Source organism: Rhea pennata, chromosome 14, assembly GCF_028389875.1.
Source record: "Rhea pennata isolate bPtePen1 chromosome 14, bPtePen1.pri, whole genome shotgun sequence".
Classification (NCBI taxonomy): domain Eukaryota; kingdom Metazoa; phylum Chordata; class Aves; order Rheiformes; family Rheidae; genus Rhea; species Rhea pennata.
In genome coordinates this window covers 1287968-1303845 of record NC_084676.1, presented here as the reverse complement: position 1 = coordinate 1303845, position 15878 = coordinate 1287968, and the positions used below count along the sequence as shown (strand labels likewise).

At 58.8% G+C, this 15878-nt stretch overlaps 3 protein-coding genes across 7 annotated transcripts; 1 reads left to right on the top strand and 2 right to left on the bottom strand.

Annotated features, from left to right (window-relative positions):
• The first annotated feature begins 149 nt into the window (after positions 1-149).
• On the top strand, positions 150-5083 carry DND1 (DND microRNA-mediated repression inhibitor 1). Its single transcript, XM_062587414.1, has 5 exons — positions 150-392; positions 1661-2083; positions 2201-2662; positions 3477-3881; positions 4168-5083. Exons 2-5 carry the CDS (start codon positions 1999-2001, stop codon positions 4182-4184), a joined length of 969 nt encoding a protein of 322 aa, XP_062443398.1. The 5' UTR covers positions 150-392; positions 1661-1998; the 3' UTR covers positions 4185-5083.
• Positions 5084-7600: 2517 nt separating this feature from the next.
• Positions 7601-13416, bottom strand: LOC134146682 (UDP-glucose 6-dehydrogenase-like). 4 transcript variants are annotated; one of them, XM_062587134.1, is made up of 12 exons: positions 13353-13416; positions 12067-12284; positions 11690-11791; positions 11353-11553; positions 10925-11122; positions 10708-10855; positions 10281-10375; positions 10020-10150; positions 9405-9544; positions 9169-9260; positions 8018-8128; positions 7601-7916 (listed from the first exon to the last, which is right to left on the bottom strand). In XM_062587134.1, exons 2-12 carry the CDS (start codon positions 12226-12228, stop codon positions 7812-7814), a joined length of 1485 nt encoding a protein of 494 aa, XP_062443118.1. In that variant the 5' UTR covers positions 12229-12284; positions 13353-13416; the 3' UTR covers positions 7601-7811. The 4 variants fall into 4 exon arrangements, with proteins under 4 accessions (XP_062443118.1, XP_062443120.1, XP_062443119.1 ...); XM_062587136.1 differs by having other exon boundaries at positions 12067-12153; positions 13353-13403; XM_062587135.1 differs by having other exon boundaries at positions 12067-12271; positions 13353-13369.
• Positions 13417-13502: 86 nt separating this feature from the next.
• WDR55 (WD repeat domain 55) lies at positions 13503-15640 on the bottom strand. 2 transcript variants are annotated; one of them, XM_062587306.1, is made up of 8 exons: positions 15617-15640; positions 15356-15522; positions 15162-15262; positions 14952-15039; positions 14563-14742; positions 14330-14429; positions 14057-14226; positions 13503-13819 (listed from the first exon to the last, which is right to left on the bottom strand). In XM_062587306.1, exons 1-8 carry the CDS (start codon positions 15632-15634, stop codon positions 13510-13512), a joined length of 1134 nt encoding a protein of 377 aa, XP_062443290.1. In that variant the 5' UTR covers positions 15635-15640; the 3' UTR covers positions 13503-13509. The 2 variants fall into 2 exon arrangements, with proteins under 2 accessions (XP_062443290.1, XP_062443291.1); XM_062587307.1 differs by lacking the exon at positions 14057-14226.
• Between the last annotated feature and the right edge of the window lie 238 nt (positions 15641-15878).

The following is a 15878-nucleotide window of genomic DNA, read 5'->3' as shown; positions in this document are numbered from 1 at the left end:
CTCTGCGTCTCACCTCTGTGCCTGTGCCTCTCGCCCATCATGCTGCTCCCCTGCCCTCTGCAAAGCTGTGTTTTGTTTTTTTTTTTTTTAATTTGCCCAGTTTTTCCCCCTTCCCAGAGGTCCTACGGTTACAGAGCCCTGGTGGAGCGCCCAAACCTCACTGCAAGGCAGTGGGGAGCAGCAGCGTGGAGGGCGCGGGTACCCCCCCAGGGCGCCCCGCTTCCCCGGGGGCGCGTCCCTGGGGTGGGGATGGGGGGGGGCGGTGGGATCCTCCCGCCCCGGGGCGGGGTAGCCGCGGCCCAATGGGCGGTGGCGGCGCTGGAAGCTTCCAGGCCCCGACGAGGGCGGAGCGGCGGCGGCGAGGAGAAGCGGGCGCGGCGATGGAGGCGGCGGTAGGTGCCGTCGGGGAGCGGCCCCGCGGGCAGCCGGGGTTGGGATTGGGATTGGGATCTGGGGGGGGAGTCTAGGCCTGGGGCGGGCCCGGCCGCCGGCGGCGGGTTCGAGTCCTCCGCGCTTCCCTTCGAGGGGCGGCCGGGCCCCCGATCGCCCCGTAGGGTGGGGGTGACGGAGCTCCGGTGCTGCGGCTGGGCCCGGCCCGGCCCGGCCGCGAGGCCGGTATCTAGAGCGCGGGCGCCACTTAGGCTGCGGGGGGGCGGGGGTGCAGCCGCCGGTTTCGGAGCCGTCTCGAGGGCTGGCGGGGAGGGCTCGGAGCCGGTGTGTCGGGGCTGGAGCCCCCGGGGCCGGTCTTACTGCAAGGCCCCGTCGTGGTCCGCACCGGCAAACAGCGCCCCGAGGCACCTCCCGTTGGGCGGCGGCGGGGTCGGGCCCAGCCCGAGAGCCGTCGGGGCGGCGTAGACCCCTCGCTCCGCGCCTTCTCCTGGCGCGTTTGCGCTGGCTCCGTGGGAACGGGCCCCTCCCGGCGGGGCAGCCGGCCGAGCTCATGGCTCCCCCGGGCCTGGAGCCCCGAGCCCGCCCGCCTGCCCTCCTGCGTGTCCTCGGGGCAGCGGGTTGGCTCCGTGCCTGGGTGGTGTTTAGGGACCATCAAGGTGATGTTAGCACCTAATCGGTTGCGGCTGTGCCTGGAGAGCCGGGCCCTGCCCTTCCCGAGGGCCTGCCCGCATGCACAAGCTACCCGAGACGGGGTGGGGGGAAGGATGGCCGAAGGGGCGGGCAGTAGCCTGGGCTGTAACGCAGCTCTGGCGCTGTGGCGGCAGGAGGCCTAGTTGCATAATGGCTGGAGGTGAAGCTGGTCTTTCCGCTCCCTCTCAGCAGAATTGACCCACTGTAGAGTCCCCACCTCTATACAAAACTGTTTTCTCACCTTCGAAAAAGACCAACAGCTTGGAGAGAGAGAGCAGCCGTTACCTGATGATGCAAAGGTACATCAGATTGAAGTTACCCATTTGGGTACATTTTAATCTACTCAGTTTGTGGCCTTCAGAGGCCCTAATGGGACCTTGCAGCACTTAATGAGCTAAAGCATAATATTGTCACATAGGTGGTGTTTTCAGTCCCTCCTTGAAGTTTTTGTGACCCCAAAGCATAGGAAGGTGCTGGCAGAGAAGAGAGTTGGCTGTCTGGGGGGTCCCAGAAAGGGCTCTAGCCCTTTCTTGCAACAGTGCAGGCTATTGAGCAGGTGCCTATGTCTTTGCTTTCAAAGCTCCAATGGGTATCTGTAGAGGAACACCAACAGTGTCCTTGTGCTGTACAAAAATCTCTGGAGTTGACTGTTTCACATGGAGCAGACTTGGAGAGCACACGTGGAAGCTCTTAGAACGTACAGTGTTGGGAGTCCGCTCGGGTTTCCCGAGGAGCCTTACCTTAAAGGCAGAGCAGCAAAGCATTTGTTCCTCCGTGGCCAGCTGGTGGTAGGGCTTATGGTTGCTTCCTGGGGTTGGGATGCGCCTCGCTGGGAGGCTGGAAACTCTTTGCCCAGAGCCGTTGTAGCGTCATCTGCCTTTGCAGACTTGGACTGACAGCATCAACCAAGTCAATAAGATGGCCCTGCTCACCTGGATGAAGGAAACTGGCATCGACCTAGTGCAGGTCAACGGGCAGAGGCGATATGGCGGCCCACCACCAGGTATGTGAAGGGTATCTTAGTACTGCCGTGCACTGGAAGCGTGGCATGCCTGGGCGTCTGGTGGGCATGGAGGCTAAGTGGGTCTTGCCCCTATGCACTGTCACTGTGTACCTGCAGGCTGGGTGGGTGACCCCCCACCAACGGGATCGGAGGTATTCATTGGGAAGTTGCCACAGGACATGTACGAGAACACGCTGATCCCCCTCTTCCAGAGTGTGGGGAAGCTCTATGAGTTTCGTCTCATGATGACATTCAGTGGGCTCAACCGGGGCTTTGCCTATGCCAAGTACAGCAACCGGCGCAGTGCCAAGGTGGCAATCACCACCCTCAACAACTTTGAGGTGCAGGAAGGCTGCGCCATCCTGGTGTGCAAGAGCACGGAGAAGTGTGAGCTGAGCATGGATGGCCTGGCCACCTCGCTGAGCCGGAAGCACCTGGAGGCCATGCTGCAGGAGGCTGCTGAGGGCATTCTCAGCATCACGCTGTATCCCAGCCCTTACTGGAAGCAGGCCCACCTTGCTGTGCTGAAGTACAACTCACACCGGGCTGCTGCCATGGCCAAGAAAAGCCTGATGGAAGGTACTGGGAGGCAAGGGGGAGGCTTGTTTGCTATGGGATGGTGCTGGGTTTTGTCTTCCTGGTATGTCTAGGCAAGCACTGGCCCCAGCTCCAGGCTCAGCTGGGGGGTGACTTCAGCCTTGAGACATCGCATCCCCTGTCCTCTCCCCATGTTCCCTCTAAGAGCAGTGGTCTTCTATGAGGCTGATCCCTGGCAGTCATTATGCAAATTGAGCAGTGCTGGGGGCATCTGGAGGGCCTCAGTCTAGTTGGCTGCTTGGAGCAAGGACACCAGCAGTACTGGTCTGTGTCAGCTGGGGCTTTGGCCAAGTTCTGCAAACCGCATTGGTGGAGGCATCACACCTCTCAGTGCCCTGTCCCAGGGCTCCACTAGCCTCTTATGGGACATGTTTCCCAAAGGTCCAAACTGAACCTTCTCAGCTTTTGTGTCTGTCTCCAACTTTTATCTGCCCCAGTTGAGAAGCATTTGGCTCCGTCGTCTTTGCACCTGTCTCCAGGTAGTTGTAGTCTGTCTCTAAAAACACCCAAGCTTTGCAGCCCTGTGCCCCAGCTTAGCTTGGTTGCAAAATGGAGTGGAGAAGCAGTACTCTGAAATGAGAGCTGGCCTGTGGCTGAGCGAGGTGTCACAGAGGTGGAGGATCCTCTGTGGTTTATGCACTCTGGGTCGGAGTTAGACTAGCCCTTGGGTCATTGTGCCAGATGCTGGGGAACAGGAAGGGACAGTGTGATAGTGACTGCAGAGCCTGTAGCACTCCTGAGAGGTAGAGGGCTGGTGCACAAGTGTCTCTTGCAAGCTGAGATCTCTCTTGCACAGGGAATATGAGGATCTATGAGGAGGAAATGAGGGTGGACTGGCTGAAACCTGACCTGAAACAGAAGCTACGATCCAGTGAGGAAAAGCCATTGGCCATCTGGGTGCCACGTGTCAAGTCTCCAGGGAGCTTCAGGCAGGCACAGGTGCCCCTGTCTCCAGTGTTGTGCAATGTGCTGGACCGTCTGGATGCCCTGTGCCGAAGGAGACACCTGGGGACCCCCTTGTTCTTTACAAAATGTGTCCAGGAAAACCCTGATGGGTGGCTGCGGTTCTGGTGTCAAGTGGTGATCCCGGCGTACCCAATGCCCTTCAGTGGGTTCACATGGGTCCGGCAAGACGTGCCAGGTGCCAGTGGGCATGAAAAGGCAAAGGACATGATGGCACTGCAGGTGCTCAGGATACTAGGTGAGTCCTTCCACAGAGCCAGCACAATACCCACCTCTCCCAACGTCTTACAGCATCTTCTGGGCCTGTGGGAGTTGTGTGTTCCATAGGGCAGGTTGGGACCCAATCGGGGAAGGACCCAGCATAGCCTGGCAAGTGGGGCAAGGATTTGAGCCCAAATCTAGGATATGCAAGAGTGGAGTGGGGTTCCTGGTTGGAAGCAAAGGGCATGAGGAGCTAAGAGGAGGTGTTGGGATTATGAGCTCTTGGCTTCCTGCAGAGCCTGATACTTTTCTCTCTGTCACAGGGTGCCAGCTCATGTAGGCAGTCATCCCACCTGAACCATGGGCCAAACCTGAGCCATCTGCCTACTCATCACCAGTCCACAGGAGTGAGATGCAGGCCCAGCTGGGGATGCGGTCCTGTTTGTTTTGGTTTGAGTTTGTTTGGGTTTGAAAGCTAGCTCTGGAGAATAGAGGTGCTGTCACAACTTGTGATGGCTGCCACGTCCTCAGCCAGCAGTTGGTTCTGTTCTGTTTTTGGTGGGTGTAGGTTTTACCCCCCTGGTTTAGCTTTTCTCTAATCAGTTTGTGTTGCTCTGCTCTGGTGGGGAAGCCTGGCGTAGGTCCTGGGAGAAGAGGAAACTGCTTGGAGGGACTTCTGGCAGTGGGTAAAGGCCAGGAAGGCTTAGGGGGCCGCAGGGGCTGGCCTGGGATCATGGGCACTGTGCGTGGCCTTGGCTCTCCTTTGCTGGCATGCCTGGTATCTGAGGAACGGTCTGGCTGATGGCATGTTGCCAGCGTTCAGGATGAGGACAGGGCCGTGCATGGGGACTGTCCTGATAAAGGGGGTATGTCCCATTTCCTGGCAGAGCTGCTTTTTAACTAGGAGAGCATCTAAAGGCTCTTGGAGATGTGGGGCTGTTTGTATCCCTGGGCTGCGAGGAAGCAGCAGTGGGGTTATCAACTATCTATGAATGAGTCCTCAGCACCGGGAGGACCGGCCACAAGCCGGCCACTTGGTATTAAAGTTGCCTGGAAGGCGCCTGCTGTTTTATGTCGTCTTTTGCCGCTGCAGCTTCTGTTGTCCCATGTGGCTGCTCAGCAGGTGAGGTCTGCATAGTTTCCATTCACTCCCTTAAATCTCTCTGCACCTTCTATTGGTGCCTCCTAGAGCCCTAGGTGCTGCTGAGATTTCTCCCTGTTTTCAGTGTGACCAAGAGAGCTGGGTGTCTTCTGCTGTCCCTGGGCCCCTCTGTGCCTTTTGGTACATGCCACCACCTCCATGTGAGTTTGAGAGTACCCTACAGGAGTAATGATGTCTAGGGGATCCTGAATAATGCCCTGATCCATCTCCTCCAAGGCCTTCAAAGGCTCAGCTCCTCACACACATGCACACCCCGCCCTGCTGCCAGGGCTTTCTGATGTGTTTGACGGCCCCACAGGCCAGGGTTCTCCCAAGAGCTGCTTGGAGGCTAGCACCCCGTTGAGGCCGTGCTGCCCCAGTGTGGGTGAGGCTGGAGCAGGCATGCCCATGCAGCTGGCTCGCAGCCCTGGCCCTGAGCTGTGCCCCAGGAGCTGTGCTGTTTCCCTGCGTGCGTGTGAGATGGGGTATGCATGGGGGTTGCGAGGGCACAAGCCTCGCTCTGGGGTCGTGGGGTGCCTGTGCATCTGCTCAGCCCTACTGACCTGTGTGTCCCTCTTGGAGGAGGCCCATGTCTCCCAAACCACTGGCTGTCCTGGTGTCCCTGCTGCGTCCCTTCTCTGGGGTGTGCCTATGTTACATGGGAGCCAGGCCCCTTGCCATGGCCTTATGCTTAGGTGGAGGGCAGCTGTGAGGCTTGGGTGAGGGGCACCCTGTTTAGGGTGCTCCTTCCATCTCCCCCCCCCCCCACCTCACACTGCTAGGTTGCAGGCAATAAGAAGTAATGCTGGGTTGCAGGAGCCACCTCCTCATCTCCCAGGACAGGCTCAGGGAGGTGTCCTGTGTTAGGACATCAGCTATGTGTTGTGCAGCAAGGTCACCCAGGAGAGACATTAGTTGGTGCTCTCAGTGCATCAGCTCCCAGGCCTCCAGCAAACCAGACTTGCCTTCCTCATCAAGCTCCAGCCTCTGGCAGGCTTTGAGGACAGACTGTGAGGTGCTGATGTGACCCAGTGAGCCCTACAGTGCAAGCAGCTCCTACTGGGACACAGGGATGGCCAGCTCATCCTGCTCCTCAGCCAAGTGGCAGTGGAGCTGAGGTTTCCTGCTGAGTCAGATGATTCTTCCCAATCCCTGTGGAAACAGCAGTGGGAGTGTGACGAGCCAGGCTTGGAGTGGACAGCACAGGCACATTTCCCCTTGTGCCCATGGGCACACACCTCAAAGTGGTGACTAGAGCCAAGAGGCCTTTAATTGACCTCCCAACCTACCTCAGGCTTTGCACTCAGGCCAATGAGCTGGTGGGACCAACTTGTGCTGTGAAGGAGAGATATCAGCCATCAGGCTGGATCCCCCATCATATGGCTGATTGCGGGGAGGCAGCCCCCTGATAGCGTAAAGCCTCTGTTCTGTGTCAAGGCTGGAGCTGGGGGCAGGATTTCAGGAAAAGACTGTGGATGCACACAGTGAGGAATTGTTTAGAGACCAAGCTGGGAATCCTGCCCACCTTGGAGTGGTGATCCTATGATGTGTCCAGCTGCAGAGTGGTGCCCCCCCTGCCACACACACCCACCCACCCACCCACCTTCCATGTTACTGCACTCTGGTGCTGCTGCCATCTATGTCTGGACAAGAGAGACCTTGTCCCTGATGGAGGAGGATCAGGAGGCCCTGGAGCTCCATGCTTGGGCAAAGAGGCTGCACTGTCACTGGGGAGGGTTTGCTTGGGAGATTGCTCAGAGCATCTGTGTCCCAGGCACCAGAGTCACCCCAGACAGTACTATCTGGAGCTCTGCATCCAGCACCACCCTCAGCATATGCTTGCCCTCCACCAGTCACCTGGCACTGCTTGGAGCCACAGGCAACTGCTTCCTTCAGGAGCAGATCCGGATCAGTGGGCACAAGGTAAAATAGTATCACAAGGTCCAGCTTGGCATGCCAGCCTGGTGCATTGGTCCCAGATAGGCGTGCATGAGGAGGAGGGGGGCAGTTAGGCCGAACAATCATCTGCAGCCAGAAATCCCAGGAGGCCACTGAGGCAGGGAGTGGCCTGGGCAAGAGCTAGAGCTGCTCCCACCTGGTCTCCATTGGAATGCTAGCTTGGAGTAAGAGGAAGATCCTTCAGGAGCTACAGTTCAACTCTGAGAACCTGGTCCCCTCAGGTCTCACCATCACTCTTGGGCATGAGGAAATGGACCCTGAACCCAGCAAATGCTCAGCCCCCCTCCCCATCTGCCCCAAGCCCCAGGCTGGGGAGCACTGCCCCTTGGGGAAGGGAGTCCTGGAGGAAAGGGAGCAGGGGCTCTCTGAGTCTCCCTCTCCTGCTTTCCTGGGGGAGTGAACCCCAAAACTCCCTGGCCTGAGCCAGTGCCTCCCTGCCTCAGAGGCACTGGAAGAAAGGATGACTGCCCTGGTTCAGGTGGGACCAAAGTGGTCCCATAAGCATGGGGCTCTCCCTGGGTGTAGGAGGAGGTGAGCTCCCTCATCTTGCTTCTTGCCTTACACAGATACACTTGGCAGAGGGGCAGGCTGGCTGTGGGAACGTGTCCTGCCTTAGTGTGGCTCAGGGCCATGGAGGAAGCTGTAAGCTGCCAGGAGAAGGAAGAGGGCTGGAAGAAGGTTCCCTCCAGCTCATGTCTCTTTATTGTGACAATCTGGAAGGAGAGAAATCAGCCTCACCTCAGTGAGACTCCAGGAGAGATGGAGCACCTGTTCCCAGGAAGACCACTCATCTTATCCATGGTCAACAGCACCAGCTACAGCCACATCATCCCTCCAGATGTATCTTATGATGTATCCACAGACACATCATATTTTAATCTTCTTCAAGGGAGGAGCCTGGAGGTCCAGCTGGGAGATAGTGCTGGCAGTGAAGGAGAGGCACTGGCTGATCCTCTTGCCAATGGTCTCCACCTGGAGTACAAACCACCCCTAAGCAAACCCTAGGCCTGGCAGTACCCCAGGCACCAAGGCTGGGCTCAGTAGCAGCTTAGCTGCTGGCACCAAGGCCATACCTGGAAGCCAAGCTGCTGCAGCCGGCCATGCAGGTTGTCCAGAATCCTCCTGCCATCAAAGATAAAGGCTGGCTTGAGCATGGCCTTGTAGATTCGCTCATAGTCCAGCTCCTGGAACAACACACAAGTGGAGTGCACAAAGGTAAGAACTGGGGCTGAAAGTGGTGGCCTCTCTGAGCTGGGACCACAGGCCTCCCAAGGGGTTCCTAGCCCCTGTATCCGTACTACTTGATACTTGATGGGAATGGTCCGTGTTGCAACTTTTGTATCTGTACTACCTGATACTTGGTGAGAATAGTCTAGTGCAGTAACTTTTTAGTGCCTAGAACACTACCGCTGTGTTACGCAGGATACAAATAAGTAACTAACAAGGTCTTGGAAATCTGTGAGAAAGAACAGCAGTTAGTCACATATAGATTCTGTGGCTGGAAGCCACAGAATCACTATGAGAAGCAGTCAATATGAAGGTCAGAAGCTGAAGAGTAGTGAAATAGTGATCCCCAAAGTCAAATGTGGCCCCCGAAATAAGTCTGTACGTGTGCACAGTATCACAGCCTGGTTATGCAACCGGAGTGGAGTTGGGCTAGACTCCCTGCACTTGTTGGCCCCAGGTGCCAGGACTCCTGCCTACCGCAAGTAATCATAAATGCCGGAGTTTTCTGAAGGAGGGGGAGGCTGCTACACAACAGAGGACCACATTGCCTCCTCGGGGACGCCCGAAAAGATTGTGCCTGCCGACTCTCTCTCTCACCATGCAGACAATCGGGACAAGCATTGAGGTGGTCCTTCTCAAGATTACCATCGGGTTGGTCTGTTTGTAAGTATCTACTAATAAACTGCCTGCTACTGAAGAGTGTTAGTGTGTGTGTGTGTGTGTGTGTGTGTGTGTGTTTGTGCTGGCTTGCCAAACCAGATGTTTGGCCCCCGGGAATCTAACTAGAACAGCCCCTCCTGTTTGGAAAGTTTTGGCTCACAGCCAGGGTGGAAGTGGTTGTAGTGTTAGATGTTCCAGGTGGCGGCTCAGATTTGAAGGGCAAGGAACAAGCAGTGCCACAAAGAGAAGGGGAACGTGGCAGAGTTTATGCCTAAGTGGAGTAACCACAAGGGTGCTGAGTCTTTCCGAGCAGTATGGCTAAGGCTGGGCACCTTACCTTGAAGATGTCCCATTCAGTGCAGATGACAATAGCATGGGCATTATCACAGGCTTCATAGGGGTCTGAGGCAATGGAGACCAGGCTGAGCCCTGCAAGACAGGAACCAGCACAAGCACAGCAGGAGGCTACCTCCTAGCACACAAGATGGCACTAAGAGATCTGTGCCAGGCTTTGGGGCTGGGGAGTGTCAGTGGCCTGCAGTCTTGGACAGCTCAGGCAAGCATGGGCCCTACCCCTCTCCAGATCCTCAGGTGAAGCAGTGGAGTGGGCTAAATCCTGCATGATCTGCTCCTTCTTCACTTTAGGATCATAGATGTACAGATGGGCGCCCTCATCCATGAGGTACTTGCTGATATGGATGCTGGATGACTCCCTGGTTTGAGAGAGGCAGAGCTAAGCCGTGTGGGGTCCAGTGGAGGTCTTGTGTGCCCACCTCAGGGTGATCAGTTGTTTGCTGCAGCTGGCAAGAGCCAGGGCCAAATCTATGCTAGAAGCCCTTGGTTTCCCAGCTCTAGCTCCTCTCTGGGCCTAGCCTTCACGTTTCCTTTAAACACTGCCTTTCACATTCCCCACACAGCCCATGGCTAGACCAGCCTCTCCCCAGCTCCAAGTGTTAAGTCATCATGAGCCAGTGACTTGCCAGACCAATGCCACCTCCCCTCATGGATAGGTTCCTTTTCACTAGGACATCATGGGAATACAACATAAGTACTTTCACTGCTGCTCTGAGGTGGAGCTGTAGAGAGTAGGAGACTCGTCACATTGTGCCTGTCAAATGACTACAGAAAGGGGAATGGCCCATCTCAGATGCTCCTTCCCCACCCCACCCCACCCCACCCCATTGGTACCTTGTGTCCCCGGTATCCTTTTTGAATGCAAAGCCCAACAGCGCAATTTTCTTGTCCGTGACAGTGTTGAAGAGGCAGCTGACGATACGGGCAGCAAACCGCCGGCGCTGGTATTCGTTGAGCTCAATCACCTGGTGGGAAGTGTTGTGGCAGGTCAGGCCATGTGCTGAGCCCCAACCCAGCAGCTGTGGTGGGGGCCAGCTCCCTGAGCAGGATTCCAACTTCAACCCTTGCTGAGATAGTACTCTGACCAGAGCTTACCTGCTGCCAGTACCGAGCCACTTCAGGCAAATTGAGAGCTTCACAGAGATAGACCAGGTTGAGGACATCTTTCTGGAAACAGCTGCCCCCAAAACCTGCTCTGACAGAGCACCATGGTCAGACAGTGCCAGCCAGAGACCCTAAAGGCCCCCTTGGGTAGGAAGATAGCTGCAAACCTCCTCCTCCACCCCAGCACTAGGAGAGGTAGAAAACAAACTTGAACAGGCCAGGGGGGCACCAGGGCTTATGAGGGATAAGCAAGCTACGACGTAGATATGTCTCAGTCTAGATGATACGTCCCAGCCTAGATGCCAGTACAGACCCAGCTCACAGTTCCTGGGACAGAGGAGCAGGAACCCTCTGGGCACAGCACGGTGGGCTGCAGAGGGCAGCAGTCACCCACTGGGGCAGAAGGTGTAGGACTCACCCACACTGGCCTTGAGGAAGCGGTTACCAATGCGCTGGTCTGTGCCAATGGCGTGGGCCACTTCCTCCACATCAGCCCCTGTCACCTCACACAGGGCACTGATGGAGTTAATGCTGCTGATCCTCTGCGCCAGGAATGCGTTGGCAGCCTGGACAAAAGGGATATGTGGGACCCTTGCCTGCATCTCCTGGGTCAGCTTAGGGACAGGAGTACGTACCAGCTTGGACAGCTCTGAGGACCATGTATTGGTAGTGATGATACGGGTTTTGGGCACCCAGTGCACATAGATGCTGCTAAGGGTTTCGATCGCCCTTTGCCCCTCAGGTGTCTCATCACCACCAATGAGGACGCGGTCGGGGTTCTTCAGGTCGGAGATGGCTGTGCCTTCAGCCAAGAACTCAGGGTTTGACAAGACCTGTGGGGAGGAGACTGTGTGGGTGTGGGATGTTGTAAACCCACATACTCCTTTCTTTCAGTTCTTGCTGTCCCTGATCTAGCAATGAGATACAGGGGCCTCCCCTCTGATACAACATCTTCCTGTGCTCCCCAGCCACCCCCTAACTTGTGATTTCCCAAGGGTCTCTAGCACCTAATGGTGCTGGGAGTGAGGGCTCTGCTCCAGCATGCTGCCCACCCATGCTGTACCTGGAAGGACAGGTCAGATTTGGTGTTGGCACTGAAGATTCGCTGGATGCTCTCAGCTGCTCGCACAGGCACTGTGCTCTTTTCCACCACAATTTTGTAGCCTGTGGCTACCTGGGCGATGCGTCGGGCACAAGCCTCGATGTACTTCAGATCAGCTGCCCGACCCTTGCCAAGCCCAAAGGTCTTTGTGGGAGTGTTCACCTACCGGGAGAGCCAGTGCAGCAGGAGAGTTGAGTGGCCACAGCAGTCAGGGGGAAAGGAGGTCCCTCTGTCACTCAGACCCAAAGAGGACACAGCATGGGGCAGGTCTTAGCCATGGGCTGCCCTCCCCACTCACCGATATGAAGATGATATCGGCCTCTCTCACCGCCTTGTCGATATCAGTTGAGAAGAAGAGGTTGATGCCACGCTGGGCTTCCACCACCTCCTGTAGACCGGGCTGCAAAGGAAAGGTGCAGGCATGAGCCCCTGAGAACAGGGATGCATGGCAGAGTGCTGGGTACCACCTGCTGAGTACCCATCAGCACCCAGAGCCATACTTTTGGGGAAGCTGCTGAAGAAAGGGAACAGCAGATCCCCTACAATTGGGCACATCAGGTTACTCTATCCAGGCAATGTGCTCTGCTAAAATACTGCATGCAAAGGGCTGTGGTGGAGGGGTATAGGACTGTAGCAACCTCCTCTGAGAAGCCTGCCTGCCCAGCAGAGTCTCACCTCAAAGATGGGCAGCTGGTCCGAATTCCAGGCCTGAATACGCTCCTCGTTGACATCCACCACAGTGACAGCAATTTCTGGGCACATCTGAGCAATAACACTGCACGTGGGACCCCCCACATAGCCAGCCCCAATGCAGCAAATGCGCTTCACTGGCCCCATGGTCTCAGGGCTGGCCAGCTCAGAGAGCAGGACTTGCTGATACCTAGGAGAAACAGCTGGGGAGCCATGCTGTGAATTAACAGCTGTGTCCCTCTCTAGAGCCAGAGTGGCCCTCTCTGGCCATGTCTTAAGGAGCAGGACTGAAGTGAGTACATGGCAGGTTGCCTAGGTCCAGGGAGATCAGCATTCCTGCTGTTTGCCAAGAGCAAGGTTCCTATGCTGATTTACGGGATTTGAAATCCCATGAGTGTAATGCAGGATGCAGGCTCTTCTAGGACACAGAGTGTCACAGGAAAGCAGTCCCCTTCCCCTGGCTCGGTCTCAGCTGCCAGGGACCCGTGTGCCTGTAGCCAACGCCTCTAGCAAGGCCTCAAGGCCAACGTGCACCCTGCCTGGCAAGATGAGCACACGTGGTCATGCTACCTGGTGCACGGCTATGAGGAACATGCAAAAGCCACCTGGACAGTCCAAGCAGCTCTGATGGCAGAGTTGCAGAATGGTTGAGGTTGGAAAGGATCTCTGGCAATCATCTAGTCCAACCTCTCTGCTCAAGCAGGGTCACCTAGTCAGCAGTTAGGAACCCCTGCCCCGAGCGTGCCGAGCCTCAGGCGATGACAACCACTAGCTCGGGACGGCTCCAGCCTAGTGGAGACCATGTAGCATATGTCATGTCCCCACACTGCATGGGGCTGAAGGGGGCACCAGGGCCTCCCCACCACAGGCACCCATTGTCACCCCCCAACCCAGGCATTGCCCCAAAAGTGACGCCCCGCCTTGTCCCCCCCTCCCCAGATAACGTCACTCTTGGGACAGCTCTCGTCAAGGCCCCAGTCACCCTCAAACCCTAGAGATCCCCCCCCGGGGCTGCTCCCTCACACGCTTCCAGCACCCGCCATGAATGCTGCTCCCCCCCCCCCTCATCATTAGGGACCCCCCAGCCCCGGCTGCCCCATCCTGAGGCAGTCCCCCAGCGCCGCTGTCCCCACAGCCCCCCCCGAGGCGGGCCCGTCCGCGGCTCCGCCTGAGCGGCAGTGCCGCGAGCCAATGAGAACACCGCCACCCGCCGGCACGGCCCAATGAGGCGAGCGGGCCGCTCGCGCTCACAACAGCCGCTCGCGCCCTACCTCCGCGCGCCGGCCGCTTCCCGCCGGGCGCGCACGCGCTCGCGACGCCTGGACAGCCCCACCCCCAGCCGCCGCACCAACGGAGCCAGACGGCGGCCAGCGAAGCTTTATTGGCCGGCCGCGGCCGCGAGGCCCCGCCCCCGCCGGCCCCGCCCCCTCAGTCACTGTCTTCGCTGTCGCTCCCCGTCGCCGCCTCCGGCTCCTCGCGCAGGTCCGCAAAGAAGTCCTCGCCGCTGCCCGCGGCCTTGCTGCTCAGGGCCTTCAGCGGCCCCCCCTTCTTCTTCTTCTTCCGGTAGTCGTCCACCACAATGGAGGCCAGCGAGGAGATGTCCCAGAACTTCACCTTCTGGTCGTGGGCGCAGCTGGCCAGGAGCTGCCCCCCCGGGGCCACGGCCAGCTGCTCGATGGGCTCCCCCGCGTGCTGCCCGACGCAGCCCAGCACTCGGTTCGGCAAGACGTTCACTGCCCTGGAGATGAGGTGAGTGACACCTGAGCGAGGACCTTCCTGGGGCAACCGTGACCTCATCCAGGCCAGAAGCCCAGCCCCTGTGGCATCAGGTCAGACACATGCCCCCTAGGCACCAATACAACTGTTGCTCACCTTCCTTCTTTTTCATCCTCCTCACTCCCACCCAAGGCCAATCTCATCCCGTATGTTTCCCAGAGCCTTCCCCCATTCTAGCCCAGCCCCGGAGCACTCTGACCTGATGACTCCATCAAGGGACCCCGTGCACACGATGTTCTCCGTGATGGGGACCATGCAATCGATGGACTCTGCCCTCAGAGCGAAGCGGTCACTAGTGGCCCCAAAACCATCCCAGTTGAAGAGGTAGATTGTCCCCTCGCTGGAGCCACAAGCCACTTTCTTCCCTCTCTGAGCCAGGCAGAGAAATGTAAGATGGAAGCAAGACAAGCAGCCTGGGGACATGGAGAGCAAGCCATGGGGCTGTGGGGCTGCAGCAGGGCCTAGCACCTACCTTCAGAAGCACAACAGATGTCAGGTCCCCATTCTGCGGCTCTGAGAGCAGCTCAAAGCGACGCCTCTTGATGTTGAAGACACCCAGGGTGCCATCACCACTGCAGGAGACAGAATCATCATCATAGGTGCAGGATCCTGGAGCAGGGTGCAGACAGCATGAGCCCAGGTCACAGGGGAACACCCTACACGAGCACATGGAGCTGATCCGGGCACTGAGGAGCCCTGCGGTACCTGGCAGTCAGCAGCAGCTTCCCATTACTGTCCACAACCATAGCGCTGATGTATTCCTCGTGCTGCTGGGCCTCCAGGATGGTGGCTCCCTTACGCAGGTCCCACACCTTCAGTGCGCCACCGTCATCCCCCGTGGCAAAGACGTGATCATTGATAGGCAGCACACAGTTGAGGGCCGAGCTGCAGAGACCCCAGCCCCATATTGGCATAGTCACGGCACAGGCTCTTGCCCCAGTCACTAGCAAACAGAGCCCAAAGCGCTGGGGCAGCCTCTGCCTGCCTGGCCCTGGGCTTGTAGCCCAGCACAGGACAAAAAGGAAACAGGGTGTCAAAGTACCTCGGATGAGCCATCCCCCTCCCCAGGGGTTGCGTGGTCTGCGCACACATACCTGTGAGCCTTCGAGAAGCGCGTCTCCAGCCGGCCCTCCTCCACCGTCAGGATGTGGATAGACTTATCTTTGGACACGGTGAAGAGCTCTGGAGAGCCGTGTCAGCCCCGAGGGCACCACGGTGGGCACGTGGGTCGGGGCCACGGGCTCCTGCCCCGCCGGCCAGCGCCCCAGCCGAGGCCTGGCCGCCCCGCATGGTTGCGCACTCACTCTGCCCGTCAGGAGAAAAGGCCACGTCCCGGCACGACTTCAGGTGGTGCCCCGACGACCAGAGCTCCCGGTTGTCCCCCTCCACGCAGGAGAACGAGTACCTGCGAGCAGCAGAAGCCCCGTTGGACCCCCTGCCCCCCTCCCCTGGGCTACGGCCGTGGCCCCAGAGGGCCCGGGCGGGCGGCCCCACTCACAGGTACACGTCGCCGTCCACGTCCCCCGCCGCCAGCACAGCCCGGGCCGGGTGCAGGGCGATGGCGTTAGCCGCCGCCTCCAGGAGGATGTCCTCAGGGGCGTCCCGCAGCCGCGGCGCCGCCGCCTCCTCCGCCTCCTCCTCCGCCTCGCCGCCGGCCGCGCACACCTGGGGCAGAGCGGCGCGGTGAGGCCGAGGCCGAGGCCGAGGCCGAGGCCGAGGCCGAGGCCGAGGCCGCCGCCGCCCTCCCCGACGCGCTCACCACCGCCGGCGCCGCCATGCCGGCCCAGCAGCCACGCGCCGCGCAGGCGCAGGTGCACACCCCGGCGCAGACCCCGCCCCGCGCGCAGGCGCAGGCTCACCCCCCGCCCCCTCGTTTGCATGCAGCGCCGGGCGCTAAAGCCCTCCCAGGGCCGCCGCAGCCCCGCCCACCGCCCGCAGTACGTCACGGCTGCACTTGCGTGCGGCCGCAGCCCGAGCTCTTAGGAGCAGGGGAGGGCAGAAGAACGCCGGGGCCGGCTATA

Excerpts from the sequence above, each read along its gene's own strand:
- DND1 (XM_062587414.1), top strand. The coding sequence starts at position 1,999 with ATGGCCCTGCTCACCTGGATGAAGGAAACTGGCATCGACCTAGTGCAG. Across the intron at positions 2,084-2,200 it reads ATATGGCGGCCCACCACCAG|GCTGGGTGGGTGACCCCCCA; the intron begins GTATGTGAAGGG and ends GTGTACCTGCAG. Across the intron at positions 2,663-3,476 it reads CAAGAAAAGCCTGATGGAAG|GGAATATGAGGATCTATGAG; the intron begins GTACTGGGAGGC and ends TCTCTTGCACAG.
- LOC134146682 (XM_062587134.1), bottom strand. The coding sequence starts at position 12,228 with ATGGGGCCAGTGAAGCGCATTTGCTGCATTGGGGCTGGCTATGTGGGG. Across the intron at positions 11,792-12,066 it reads ACCAGCTGCCCATCTTTGAG|CCCGGTCTACAGGAGGTGGT; the intron begins GTGAGACTCTGC and ends TTTCCTTTGCAG. Across the intron at positions 10,856-10,924 it reads CCTCAGAGCTGTCCAAGCTG|GCTGCCAACGCATTCCTGGC; the intron begins GTACGTACTCCT and ends CCTTTTGTCCAG.
- WDR55 (XM_062587306.1), bottom strand. Across the intron at positions 14,743-14,951 it reads CGCTTCTCGAAGGCTCACAG|CTCGGCCCTCAACTGTGTGC; the intron begins GTATGTGTGCGC and ends GGGTCTCTGCAG. Across the intron at positions 14,227-14,329 it reads CATCTGTTGTGCTTCTGAAG|AGAGGGAAGAAAGTGGCTTG; the intron begins GTAGGTGCTAGG and ends TGCCTGGCTCAG.